Consider the following 13,775-nt stretch of genomic DNA (forward strand, 5'->3'; position numbering starts at 1 on the left):
ACTGCCAGAAAAACATTTTACTTCTACTGTCAGTTTTCAACCAGTAAAGCAAACAACGATTACCTCACTTCTTGGTCCAGCAACAGAAGAGGACAGGGAATCTTCAAGGTCTTCAGGAAGCACAGAAATGTTTTCCCTGGACAAGATGGTGATAAGTCCACTTTTTTTGGCAAAGAAGATGGGAAGGCTAGTACAGGAACCTGCTCCTAAAATGCTGTCTCCTAAGATGAGGAGAAAAAAGCAAAAAGCACATAAATGCCACTTTAAGAACAAACGTGAACAGTTTTGGACAATTATTAAATTGTCATGAACCTATGAACAGTAACTGACAACTGCACCTGACTTACAGAAACTGTGGATACTATTTTACTATTTGCTACTCAAGATGCAGATTTCCAGTTTAAAAAGAAAAGAAAAGAAAAAAATGGGTGTGTGTGTGGAATCAAGGTTCCAGTGGTTCAAATTCTACCTAATGACCAATGTGCGCATCCTCCTTGAGAACACTTCTGAAGGTCAAGGATGACATACTTGAGAGATATCTGACACAGGCACCTAGTATGAATTTTAGGCTGAGCCTCAACACAAAGTTAACTTCAAGAAAAAAGAAAAGTCCACAGTGAATGCTGGAGTGGGGGGGGGGAAAAAAAAAAAAAAAAAAAAAAAAAAAGGCAACATCTCCTTCAAAACACCACCCCCATGCTTTCATACATCAAGAGCAGGGATCTACTCCATCTTCATTTGAAACATTGTAGAGTAAGTAAAAATACTGGACGTCACATCAGTGGTTTCTCTATACATTCATGAGAAACTCCCAATTTGAAAGACTTAAAGAGAAAAAGGAGCGTAAATACGATTATCTCTGAGAACTCTAAATACTGTAAAAACATTCAATTAGAAGTATCAACAAAATGTGATTTATTTTTATTTCCTGCCTGTTACCTTGTATGCCAAATACGATTTTCTCCTGTGGTAAAGAAATTCTTCCAGTTCCAGTGGAACAAGCAAATACTTCATCTTCCTTATAAAGGTAAGCAGCATGGCTAAAGTAATCTGGGACTACCAGACAGCACAACACCTCCTCTTCTGACTGAAAGCATTACACATGAACATTATCACATATATAATCAAAACTTGAAACAAACATTTCAAAGGCTGATTTGAGTTGCTTGAATTTGTTTTAATTTTTAACAAGAAAACATGGATATAACTTCATAAGCATTTTTAATTTGCCCTGAAACTTAAGATCCTGGGGTTTTTTTCTTCCATATATATTAAATTCTTTCTAATTTCACATGGAGAGGTAAGTAAACAGATCGATTATTCTACAGTTTTCACACTCTCCTTCCATCTTAAGATTCAATTTTAAGATACTATTACAGGCAGCAGGGAAAGAGAGAAGAGTCAAAGAAGTTTACCAAAGAAAGTTAATGCCCAAATTTCTGCTTCCAGAAGAGATAGCACGAACAAGGTACACCAAGGACAACCAATGTGTCCTCCCCTCCCAGCGAGCCAGTTGTCCAGCAAGGACCAAAATACACGTCTTATAATTCCTTGTCCTGCTACAAGAGTCTCAACAGAGTCTGATATCTGTTCTAAATGGGTTGCATGAGTTAAGAGTTACACCATAGAATTACACTGTAGGATCTTTCACAAGGATCTTTCACAGACAGGACAAAAACTAAAAGGTATCAGTAATAATTAGATATTTAGAGTTCTATTCATGAGTCTTTTTTACCTTACACTTTAAAACGTAAAGCATGATCTTTACATACAGTTACTATTAAAAGATGTTAGTATGCACTTTCTTCAGAATACTACGAACACATATTCCAAGAACAACCTTAAGACAGAGAACCTGATTTTCCTTTAGACAAGAATCTGACAGCTGATTTGTGTCCAGAATATTCAGGATTATTCTGAAACATGGTGCTTCCTTCACTCTGTTTCAGACCCTTCATTTGCATACCTGAAAAGACGGATTATACTGTGTGACTTCCACAACAACGTCATCAGACATGTGGTAGCCTTTATCTTCTACTGTTATCAGGGTATAGTAGACAAGACATGGACGATCTCCAGGATGCCATGCTGCAGCAAGTATCACCAGTCCATCACTATCAGATATTTGAGATTATTGAGATACGATTATTACATATTTTACTTGCTCAAAATCTACCACTCACAAAAACACATACCTAAGTACAATCACAAATAAATATTTTCCAATATTAGTTATTTTTGTTTGTTTTTTTTAAAGAAAGGCTATACTATTTCTTCTTTCAAGCTGTTTTATTAACAGTATTCGTACTGCAGTACAAAACTGAACCCAGACAGTTGTGATTTTATATAAATTGAATACAGAGATACTGAATTCTCTGCATTTACTGGAGCAAGTTACAATTGCTTACTTGCTGTCTTTGTAATATAAAGACAAATAACCAAACCTGATAAAATGACACTAAAAAAGTGAAAGGAATTATTCTTAAAGAATTTGTAATGCTACAGATAATGATAGCATGAAGAATAGGATAACCCAGTTGTCTAATACAACATGCTTATTTTATCAACAGTGGCACTCAAGTAAAATTAAATTACTATTACTTACATAAAGTATTTGCAAGAAAACAGAACACATTTCCCTCATTGACGTTAAGTCTTACCAGATTCAAGTGTACTTCCTTACCAATTCTGCTGCAAATCCATGTATTGTATATTTACTCCTCCTTTAATATCTTCATAGTTACTCTCAGAACCCTGAAACAGAATACAACTGACTTATAACTGTATACAAATAGGCCATTAAACAAACAAACACACAAAGCCTTTCCAGGCGAGCTCGCTCTTACCCAAATCGCATCTGTAATATGTTCTTTCAGGATCCTGTTGATATCCCAGCTGAGAATATAACGTTCTGATGAATCATCAACCTCCCATTTGTTTAGATTTGAACTTGTTAGCATGTAAAAGCTTGATCTTTCTTTATCCCAAAGAACACTAGAAATCTGCATTAAAAAAAAAAAAAGTAGAAAGGTTAAAGCACAGCCTTAATATTTGAATACAACAATCTACAACACACTCAGTCCACAAAAAAATCATTCCCTTGGGCAACCTACACAAGTTACATTACAAGAAGAGAGTTTTATAATAATTTCCAAGAGAAGTCTCACTTTATAGATATAACATCTACAATAAATGATTCTCATACTTTCTTCCAGTTTCTGTGGAGTTCAATGACAAAGCTCAAGCCAATCCCCAACCCTTGACAACCCTAATTTAGGAAAGTAAAAGTAGAGGTTACTGTTAGTTTCTTCAAGCAGTAATGAGGCCATCACTAGAATGAGGCAGGACTTTGAATCACTGCATATTTTCCTTTTATTTGGATCTAAAGAGCAAGTCAGCATTCTCCTTTACAAAGCATACAGATTTATTTGGTTTCTTTCTCTCACATTTCAAAGAAATATAAGTAACATAAATGAGTTGAGTCTTGCCTTTTTTTGTCATTATATATCAGCACAGTCTTTTCTTTTTCCTTAAACACTGAAGCTAGAAATAACAGAAAGAAACTAAAGCAGATTACTATATGAATATTTTTCAAGCTTACCACAGCATCATTTCCAGGAGACAATATACCCAGAAGAGAAGAAACCTTTCTACCAATTCCAGAAAACATGCCCTGACCCTGTGGCAGGGCATGCTGATGAATCTTGCCAGAACTATCTGGTATCAATCGAACTAGCTGGCCTCTGGAAGATGATAAAATGAAGCTTCCTCCCTAACAAAAAGAAAAAGCAGCTATGTTAAAAAAATTAAAATCACATCGCTGAAGCAAGTCTATTGTCAGATAAAATTCTTTATGTCATTTCATAGAAGTAAATGTTAAACAAGAACAAGACACAAGGCAGCCATAGTACCTGAGCACTAGCAAAAATAAAAAAGAAAGCATTTATCACATAAAAGGATTGCTCATAAACAAATTTTCCACATTATTATCTATGCTTGAATCAGTGCAGCATACAGCTATCAGTATACTTTTTCTAATTTAAAACCATATTTTTGAAAAATATGAAAATATATTGTATCAATTTCTACAGGCACTACTACATTTAACATTCTTATGTTGAATTAAAAATTAAGTAACATTCAGCTTCCATGTGTGCATTTAAAACTTGATGTGCTATTAAACACACTAACTCATTTTTCCTTCAAGTAGCACCCTATCCTACAGGACACTAATCTAAACAAACTGCATAATAAATCTTCCATCCAGTTACGTCAAAAAAAAAGTCAAAATCTGACTGGTACTTAGCACTGACAGACTCATTTTCTTGGCATTGCATGACATTTTTATCCATGAAACTCCGTTTCAGTTTAACAAGAGAACTAACATATGATGTAATGCTTGGAATCTGATGAAAAACAACATTACATTTGCACTAGGAAAATGTGAAGAGTCTTGTGCATTATGTACAATGTGCACTCTGTTGTAGGTGCTTATATACCTCTTTTAGGAAGCAGAGACTGAAAGTGCATCTTTTGCCTGTCCTAACAGCTGCATCCACATCAGCACTTCAATTAGCATCAGGAGTCTAAGTGACCTTTTTTGAGTCCCCGCATACTACATGCTGGATCATATCACAGAGCACTCTCAGTGTACCAGCTGTACACCCTTTGAAAGAAACTAAATTGAAAGATAGGCTCTGACCGTAGCAGATGTTCATGTCATGCAGCTAGGCTGAACTAGTTTAAAATAACAACCCTCACTCCAAAATAACCTGTGTAGATCGTGGTAATCTTTTTACTTTACAGATTCTCAACTATTGCCTTTCACTACTTGCTAACTTAGAAACAGCCTTCATTCCCCTACCACCAAGGCATAAAATGAAAAAGGTGCCTTCAATTCAAAACCGACCAAAGTTTGTATGTTACAGGGAACGAACAAAGCCTGTAGATGTACAACAGTTTTCCAGAAAATTAATGTTAAGGGCCTGGAGGTTGCTGAACGAATGAACTGTTTACCTGTACAAGCAGTGTTCACAGAACAACATTAAAAAGAAAATTTAAAAAATCTTGGCATAAATTTTCATCATCATACCATACAAAAATTATGTTAAAGGTGAGATCTGCCCAGTGACAGGATGACTCATTAAGTACAGTTGTCATATACATAATAACACAGCTTTAGAACACTAATAAGAGGATGCTGCTCAAAAAAAAAAAAGTTCCTCTATCTCTAAATTCACATGGACACCAGTGTTTCAACTACAGGTGTGATAAGACCTTGCTTCCCTCATCTCGATGTCTGAAACTTGCGCACAATTCAGTTCTAGGAGGGCAGATACATATTAGTGTTTCTTAACACTCTTGAGAAATCCATCATTAAGATTGCTGTCTTCTGATGAGTTTTACAAATGTTCGTGACATGCTGATGTCCTAAAATAGTATTTATAATACAGGACATGAACAGTAGATGTTGAAGAAGTCATGAGAAAAGATGTAATTTAATTTATAATAACTGGTTTTGAAGATAACACATACCGTAACACATTAGATTTTTGGATATATTCCATTTTGAGAGTTTTCCCCCTATAGGCACATCAACAGCAGAAAATGGAATTTCTAAGAATAATTCATAATATACTTGTTCATTACCCTCACGCAGAAGTTTCTCCAATTCAGTCGCTAGTGAGCTATACCACAAGACACTGAGTGTGTGGTTTGCAGATTCAGATGAAGTAGTTCTCTGTGATAGCAGGTTTTCTACTACTGGAAGTAATCACAGTAGTAATACTGACATGCCTGAAGTACCAAACCGGTCCTGTTAACCTTGTGGTTGAATTCTACATGCTTCCCCGACTTTAATGTTACTATTTATGGCTATTTTGTTGATCATCACAGTCATCAATAATCTCTGAAATTACTCCCCAAGAATGTTTGGCAGTTTGCTTTGCAATATTTATTGGAGATTTAGGACTGATAGTGTGGAGCATTCTTTTTTATTTTTAAATTAGGAATTAAAGCAGTATTTTAATATAAATCATACTGTACTGTACCTTTACTGATGTTAAGAAACTGCACAGAGAGCCTCCAAAGTCTGTAAAAGTCTCCACATAGGAACCTTCATGTGCAAGATTGGGCCAGTAGCGCACAGTTCCTTCACTGGTAGCAACCATTATTGCCAGAGACTTGAAATGAGAAAAAAATTAACAGATGAGAAAATAATTAACAGAGCATGAAACATCATAATAATTAGACTGCAGCTTTAACTGAAATGTGTTGTTTTACGTACCAAGATTGTGCATGACAAATGCACAAATAAATAGTAAATAAATATGGATGCACACTGACAAATCTGGAACTGAATTGCAAAATTATTCTGTAGCATAACACAGTATGTGCAGGGAATATTATACTCTCTTATTTTGCTAACCATAGTATTTTCTACTGGATCTTGATTCCGATAATTCAGGGTCTGCTATTGAAATGAAACAAAACTTACAGTGGAAACACAGAGAAAAGCCTGTAGAGAACTCCAGATCCCGAGTTATAAGCTACTATGGAAGACTTAAAATGTAGACTATAATTAAACAAAAACTGCTCTAGTGTCATTAAGTATCAAGTCACACAGTGGTTCTTCTCTTCACAGAGACATAAGCCCACAGTGTGCTGGCATTAAGGGCTTCTGACTCGGGAAACCACCCAAATACCAAATCCAAAGCATGTAGCAAGAGACTGTGTTCGAGTAGAGATTCAGACAGAAAGCATTATACCCAATATACTGGTTGTTGAAAAAAAGTATCAGAATAATAGAACTGTATCTGAAAATTATTATTGAGCTCCTTAGAGTTTTCTGATTTTTGACTAGACAGACCTTCACAAAGGAAAGCAGTTGGCTAATGAACATTGTAACAATTTAAATGCCCCCCCAGAATCTGTTGTCCTTTGGGATTCCTGCCCACTATTTAATAATTTTCATTTTAGTGAAATATTTTCTATGACTAATATTTCTATATCACTCTATAAAATCATAGTACACATATGTAACTCACAAGCTGAAGAACGATGAAATTAAATAATTAACAATCATGGTTTAGGTGTATTACTTCCTCTTAAACTTCTTTGTGTATGATTGTCATAAAGCATTTAAAGTTTTATGAGCCAATCACAAGATATTAAGATTGCTTTCCATCATCTGGAAGCGTAACAACAAGTCAAAAGAAAAGATCCTATTACATATTCTGTGCTGCTTCTTCCTTCCAAAGACAATTTCTTATCCAGTTTTGTTAGAGCACCACATACATTAACTGAAAACTACACCCAAGCTGAAAATAAGAACCCTTTTTCTCACGAATGACAGTAACAGACACATTAACACACTTTCAAAAAACTTAACTGATCTTCAGCCCTCATCCTCTAGCACAGTATGTTACAAGAAGGCACTTAGGAAAGTAATCAGTCAAGACAGATTAAATCACCTGTCCTCCCAGTGCCAGCTTCCTCATAAAGACCAGCCAAGGGAGGGTGCTGGTGTTTGCTTCTCATCCCTGTGCGCTCAAAATTAAATTACTGCTGAGCAACTTTTTCAGCCAGAATGCATTTAAATTGCACTTGCTTAGACTGAATATTTGATTGCCCTAGTGTTTGCTGACACAGTACTTCTTAATTTACTGTATGCTTGTTTGGTTATGAAAACATGCCAAATAATTCATATGAAAACTATTATTTAATCTGATTCTATAACATGTAAACAGTGTAATCTGAAAAGACAGCAGAATTTTTTTTATTTCAAACATACTTATTGCGAACTATCAGTCCTGACCTTTTGAATACATAGTACACCACCAAATGCAGTTTTCAAAGAAGTACTTGATAAAATAGGATGTATTCAGTTACTCAAAGTATTTTAAACACTAAAATTTAAATGTTTATCACCTGCAGAGAAGATGCTTCACCCGAAGAACTGAGACAAGATATAGCTGCTAAATTAGAACTCCACTGGAAGTCACTGGGTGGCAGCTGTAGTTCCTTGCACAGAGATAACTGTAAGAAAGAATGAGATGCCATAATAAATATAAGACTGGAAGAACATACTCCTCTGTGACAAAGTCTATAGACTTTCTGACTCTGCTAAAAATTAATTTTCAACTAGTCCAGACACTGTGTAAGAGAACCAAAAGAATGTCAACAAGACATTTTCAGCAAAGTTGTTACAACCAGCAAACAGCTAAAAAACACCTACTTGTTAATTTTCAAACATCACTGTTATTTCTGAGTGTTTCTCACAACATTGCAATCTTGAATTATTTCTTTCAGAGGTGCAATTATCTGACCATTCCTTAATTCAATATACTAACAAGGCAGCAAAATAAAACTAATCTTTAAGTGTTTGAGAAAGCTCACTATGTACTAAAGAGAGGGGACACGCTCCCTCCCTCCCTCCTCCACGTGCCACCAAAGTTAAACAATCAGAAAAATGACAATCTCTTGAAAAATCTCTGCGAGTACTAGAACACATATACCTGACACTCCACTGTTAAGTGCAGAATCTGTATAATTAACATATATTGCACTGAAGATACTGATTTTGTAACTACAGGTTTCCTCCAACCATACTTGCTATTCACTGAAATGATGCTGAAAGAAATGCTGCCCAGAGCTAAAAAAAAAATAAAATATTGACATAAGAAACCTAGATGAAATATATTTAGCATAGCTGAAACTAACCCTTTTTTTCTGACAAGTTGAAAATCAGTCCCAGAATAATCTAAACCAATCTGTAACAAAACAACTAGTTTTTAACTATCAAAATAAGCTTTATGAAGACTAACTAACATAACAAACACACCTGTTAAAATGCTGTGGAAAAATTACTTTGGCAGGGAATTAGAAAAAACTGGGACCTAATAGAAGCACAGTATTACAGGAAGCTTTTTAGGGTAAAATACAGTTATCATTTTCAGGATGGCTGTTGACATGCGCGAAATCTACTTTACCATGGCTCCTTAAACGATGCCCCCTACCATCTTAGCATACGCTGACAGAAGTAATGGAGGATGGAGCCAAGAAACTGAAGCCAGGCTGTGTTGTACTCCCTGCAGTAATGGGAACTTGATGGTGCCACACAGCTGATAAAATGAGATGTCCACTGCCGAGCCAACAATTGTGGCAAAATTGCTTTCCTCAGATGAGATGATCTCATTGTAATACTAATGCACACCTCCATCCCAAAGTTACCCACCCCCAAGGTACTACCACACCTCACTGGGCATGTGATAACAACCAGTAACAAAAATAGATGCGGCTAGAGTCACTCAAGCTCCACCTTTCTGCATCTTGAGCTTTCAGTTACCTTAGCTACTGGAGACTGACCAATCTTCCAAATAATCAGCCTCTCTTTATGGACTAGCCAGGCCCATCCACTGTCATCCACTTGAACGCTTAGCTGGTCATCAGCTACATAAAAAGTAATTTTTTTAAAGCATTCAGATTTTTAAACACTGCAGAATAATCTTACATAAACTTTCATTCTCATAATTTTCTACTAAATTAAATTTCATGTTAGAATTTCCATGTATTTGAGCAAGATACCAAACTACTAGTTTACAAATTCATTTGATAAACGCTCAACTTTTGAGAGAGAAAAGCAAGACAATCCTAGAAGCTATTTCCATCAATTTACAGCAGATTACAATAGCTTCATAAATTGCTCAGCAATTTTTAAGATTATTTTTAAGATACACATTTTTTTGTTTTGTTTATATCTACTATAAAAAGAAAAGTTATGCACAGGGAAAAATTGCTTAGGACACCTATTTCTTGAGCTTAGGAAAAGGTTTGTATCGCTGGCACTTTTAGAAATTACCACAAACGGGGATTAAAAATAAAGTAAAAAATAAAAGAGAGCATCCACTCTAGGACACAACAGAATCAAAACAAATGAAAAAGGTGAGGGAGGACCAATAAGGAAGTTACTAAAAAAATATTATTGGCTTTCTTTATAACCTTGGATTTTACAATATATTGGTTAGGCCAGCACCTGAAGGATATTTACATGCATCCATACCCACACAGGTGTTACTACAATTATAGCTACATAGTTAACCAAGCTGGATTAAAACCAAGGTACATATATTTCAGCTTCCACTGTAAAAGGCAGTATTCAAATGGCATCAACAATGTGTTAACACTTCTCTCACCTTTCAATCATCATCAGAAAAATAACAGATAAAATCAATTCTTACCATCAGCCTTCTTCAGGGCTTCCATAACCTTAACAGGCAGAGAGGATCCAAACCCCTTAACATCATAGTTAATAGTCTCACTTGCTGACGGATGCTGGATAACTCTGGTAGGAGTTGCACTTAAACAAGACAAAAAGTTATAGTTCAGTTTTTTATTGTTTCCTCGTCAGTTTCAACAGACATTTACTTCATCAGTATCTGTTTAGAAATAGATGTGATGAAACACTTTATGCAAAATACACATGCTCCCTCTTGGAGTACCATCTAAAGCAGTAATTTGGTGGCCTGCTTGCAAGCTGTTAGCTGTCATCAAATTCCTCTATTTTTTTTAAGAACTGATTTTGAATATGCATTCCTTCACCAGCAAGAAAATCACCATTCAGCTTCTCTACATTCCGGTTATCTACAGAATAAAGCTCTTCACAATGCCAGGAGAAGCTCACCAGAAGTTATTCCCTGACTGCAGGGTCTATTTTCATCCCTAGTTCCGACACTGCTGGGCTGTACATGCTGTGCAACACTGAACACCTGTGGCAGCTTGTATCTGCTAGCACTTCTACTGCTCTTGTTTTACTGTGGAGGCTGCAGCTCTTACCCGTTTCAGTCTTGATTTGTTTCACAATATATAATTTATAAAAGCTGCCTTGCATCTTTCCCAGCCTTCTCTCTCTGGAACAGCATAGGTCTGTCTTGTCTTTTGAACATGATTAAATGGGTAAATTTCTCTGCTTTTGGGAACTTCCCAGTGTGAAATGCCAGAAGTTGATGGTAACACTGCTATTAGACAGCCTGACACTGGGTTGGAAAAATGCCATATTAAACAGACCTGAAGTAGAAGTTCTCCAAAACTGAACCAAGGCAATCTTGTTTATCTCAACAACAAACAGCTCCTCCTGAGAAAAGAGATTCTAAATCCCTGAAACTGATCTGGGGCTCTTGTTAAATCTCAGTTTTGATTCATATGGAAGGGAGAAGGGGGAAAGGTGGCAGGGGGAGGAGGAGAATGCCTAAACTTTGACTATTTTATCTTGTTTTTAAATACAGAGGTTCTTACTATTTTCGTATTTTTCCTATACCAGGGATACACCTGAGGAGCCCTCAAATTCAAATGCTAATAAGAGATATTTATAATACTGAACGTGCAGTATTGTATATTTAAAGTTTTAATGTAAAATGCTACTTTTAAAGAACCTTAGAACTATTCAGCTATAAACGTTTTCAGTCAGAATTTGTTATCGTGAGAAGAGTATATCAAATATCCTACAAAGAATCTGAGAACACCTGAGAAACCACACACTAATGAAGTCTTGCTACTTCTGTAGGCAACTAAATGAGCAAAAAACAAGTAAACATGGACTAGTAACTCTCATACTTTTTTTTTTTCTTTCTTTCCTCTTCATACAGAAAAGTCATGCCCAACAGTTCTATCAGAATTTTCGGGAAAAAATGTCAGAGAATACAATCTAGGCAATATTAAGTACTTAAGATTTCCTAAAGTCTTTCAAAAAGATCCCTTATCAAAGATTCCTAAAGAAATCAAGCTAGGAGATACGGGGGAAAGTCTCACTGTAGACCAGACTCTGTATAAATGAAAGCAATAAGCAAAAATAATAGATGAATGAAGGGCTAATTTATACACTGCAGGGAAGTTTCCATTCTATCAATCTGTACAGGTGTTGAAAAGCTTCAGCACAGCTGTAAAATAAACCAACTACCAGAGTGACAATGTCTTGACAGTACAGTATCATTTAAGACAGTCAAACAGCAAAAAGAATATCTGAGTGACCAGATACAGAATAAAAGGCACAACAGGAAACATCATGACAACTCCACATACAGCTTCTTCAGTACTAGGATGACCTGGCATGCACACATCTCGAAGGGATACCGCAGAAAAGTTACTGAAAAGCGATTTAAGGATGATCAGGGATATTGAGTATCTTACAATTCCATCAGAACATCAAATGGTAAAACGGCACATGTGAAACAGCCATGTTGTAACCTACAATGTTAGCTTATGTAAACCTAACATTTTAGAGCATGTAACAATGAGGCAGGGTTTGCAAAGAGAGATGAAATATTTTGTTGAACCTTCTTGTATAGACAGTTGAAAGCAAGAGCTTTCCAGCTGAGCCCTGCCATTAGGCTCATTTAGAAGTATGCCTCCATCCACTTACTGATGCACAGGACCAATATAATCTAATTGCCAACTATTACACATGGCCAAACAACACCATTTCCCCTTCTTTTACGCTGTAAGGTCGTATGATTTTACCTAATGAAAAGCCTCTGTGTCTGCATTTGGGTTTGGGGTTTGTTTGTAAGGATCAAGGAAGGGATTCAGATGGCAAGCACTTGGATTACTTGGCTTTTTTTCTTTAATTATGATACTTTTCATTTTTTTAATCAACAGCCCAACTTCCTATTAGCGCTCTCAACAGTTACTGCTACTTTAGCCAGCAGAGCGCAGGTCTGTTCGGCCCTCAGCCATCGTAACCCGCCTGCGTCCCCCCCGGGCTCCCTCCTCACAGCACAGCCCCGAGCCCCCCGAACCGGGAGGCCGGTGACAGAACCGCAGCCCACCCCCGCCACGCTCCTGCGGCCAGAGGTAGCGCCGGCTCCGCCGCGGCGGGGGGGCGGCAGCGGGAGGCCCCGGCGGCGGGAGCTGCCGCCCCTTCCCCTCAGCGGGCCGGGAGGCGGCGGCGCTGCGGGCAGCGGAAGGCGCGGGGTTTATTCCAGACACGGAAAGGAGGCGAGAGGGGAAGACCGAGGCAGCCGGGAGCCGGCCGGAGGCGGCAGCCCGGCGGGAAAAGGCGGGTGGCGCCCCCTCGCCTCGCCCCGCCCCCAGCGGAGGCACTCACCGGGCCGAGAGGGAGCCGCTCCTCCACGCCACCGGGGAAAACAGCACCGGGGAGCTGGCTGCCGCCACGATAGCCAAGTTCTTCCTGCCGCCCGGGCGGGAGAGGGGGCTGGGGACGGCGCTGCCGAGGTTCCTGCGGGCAGAGCCGCCGGGGGTCCGCGGGGAGGCGGGAGCCGAAGGGAACATGGCTGGGGCGAGCGGCGCAGCCCCGAGCCTGCGCTCCCGCCGGGCGCCGGCTGACTACGTCACGGCGGGGCGGGGTGCGGCAGCCCCTGCGGGGGGGCGGGGGCGGCCCCGCGGTGGCTGGGGGCTCAGGTGCGGCCGGGCGGCGGGAAAGCGGCCTGCCGGGGCGCCCGGCTTCTCACAGGCCCAGCGCTAACGCGGAGGCGTCCCCGCCGGTACCTTGGCGGCCCCCGGCTCTCGCTGCGCCTCAGAAGTGGGTTGTGCTTCCCCGGAGGGGGAGAACAGAGCGGCTTCGGGCCCGCCGTGCCCGTCGGAGGGTGGCCGAGCTGCCGTGGGCTCGGAGCCCCAGCGGCCGCTGCCCTCCCTCGGCACCTGAGGCTGCCAGCTGCATCGGGCCGCCTCGGCCCCTCGTTCTTGCTGAACAAGGCGGAATATGCTCGGTCCATCAGGACGCTCCCGGAGGGATTCACAAGGCTGGGTTTGGGCTCGATTTG

General features: G+C 39.1%; 1 protein-coding gene across 2 annotated transcripts in view; it reads right to left on the reverse strand.

Annotated features, from left to right (window-relative positions):
* NUP133 (nucleoporin 133) overlaps window positions 1-13,340 on the reverse strand; it is a 37,704-nt gene extending 24,364 nt beyond the window's left edge. Inside the window, exons 1-12 of one of the 2 annotated variants that reach the window (XM_055811322.1) lie at window positions 13,100-13,233; window positions 12,076-12,139; window positions 10,239-10,357; window positions 9,347-9,450; window positions 7,930-8,037; window positions 6,051-6,182; window positions 3,602-3,772; window positions 2,847-3,002; window positions 2,684-2,754; window positions 1,967-2,114; window positions 940-1,087; window positions 64-221 (exon numbers count right to left, since the gene is read on the reverse strand). In XM_055811322.1, coding sequence (XP_055667297.1) covers window positions 64-221; window positions 940-1,087; window positions 1,967-2,114; window positions 2,684-2,754; window positions 2,847-3,002; window positions 3,602-3,772; window positions 6,051-6,182; window positions 7,930-8,037; window positions 9,347-9,450; window positions 10,239-10,357; window positions 12,076-12,113 — 1,353 coding nt within the window. In that variant the 5' untranslated portion in view covers window positions 12,114-12,139; window positions 13,100-13,233. Of the gene's footprint in view, window positions 1-63; window positions 222-939; window positions 1,088-1,966; window positions 2,115-2,683; window positions 2,755-2,846; window positions 3,003-3,601; window positions 3,773-6,050; window positions 6,183-7,929; window positions 8,038-9,346; window positions 9,451-10,238; window positions 10,358-12,075; window positions 12,140-13,099 lie in introns of both variants that reach the window. The other variant, XM_055811320.1, reaches the window with a different exon arrangement.
* Between the last annotated feature and the right edge of the window lie 435 nt (window positions 13,341-13,775).

Source organism: Falco peregrinus, chromosome 7, assembly GCF_023634155.1.
Source record: "Falco peregrinus isolate bFalPer1 chromosome 7, bFalPer1.pri, whole genome shotgun sequence".
Lineage (NCBI taxonomy): Eukaryota > Metazoa > Chordata > Aves > Falconiformes > Falconidae > Falco > Falco peregrinus.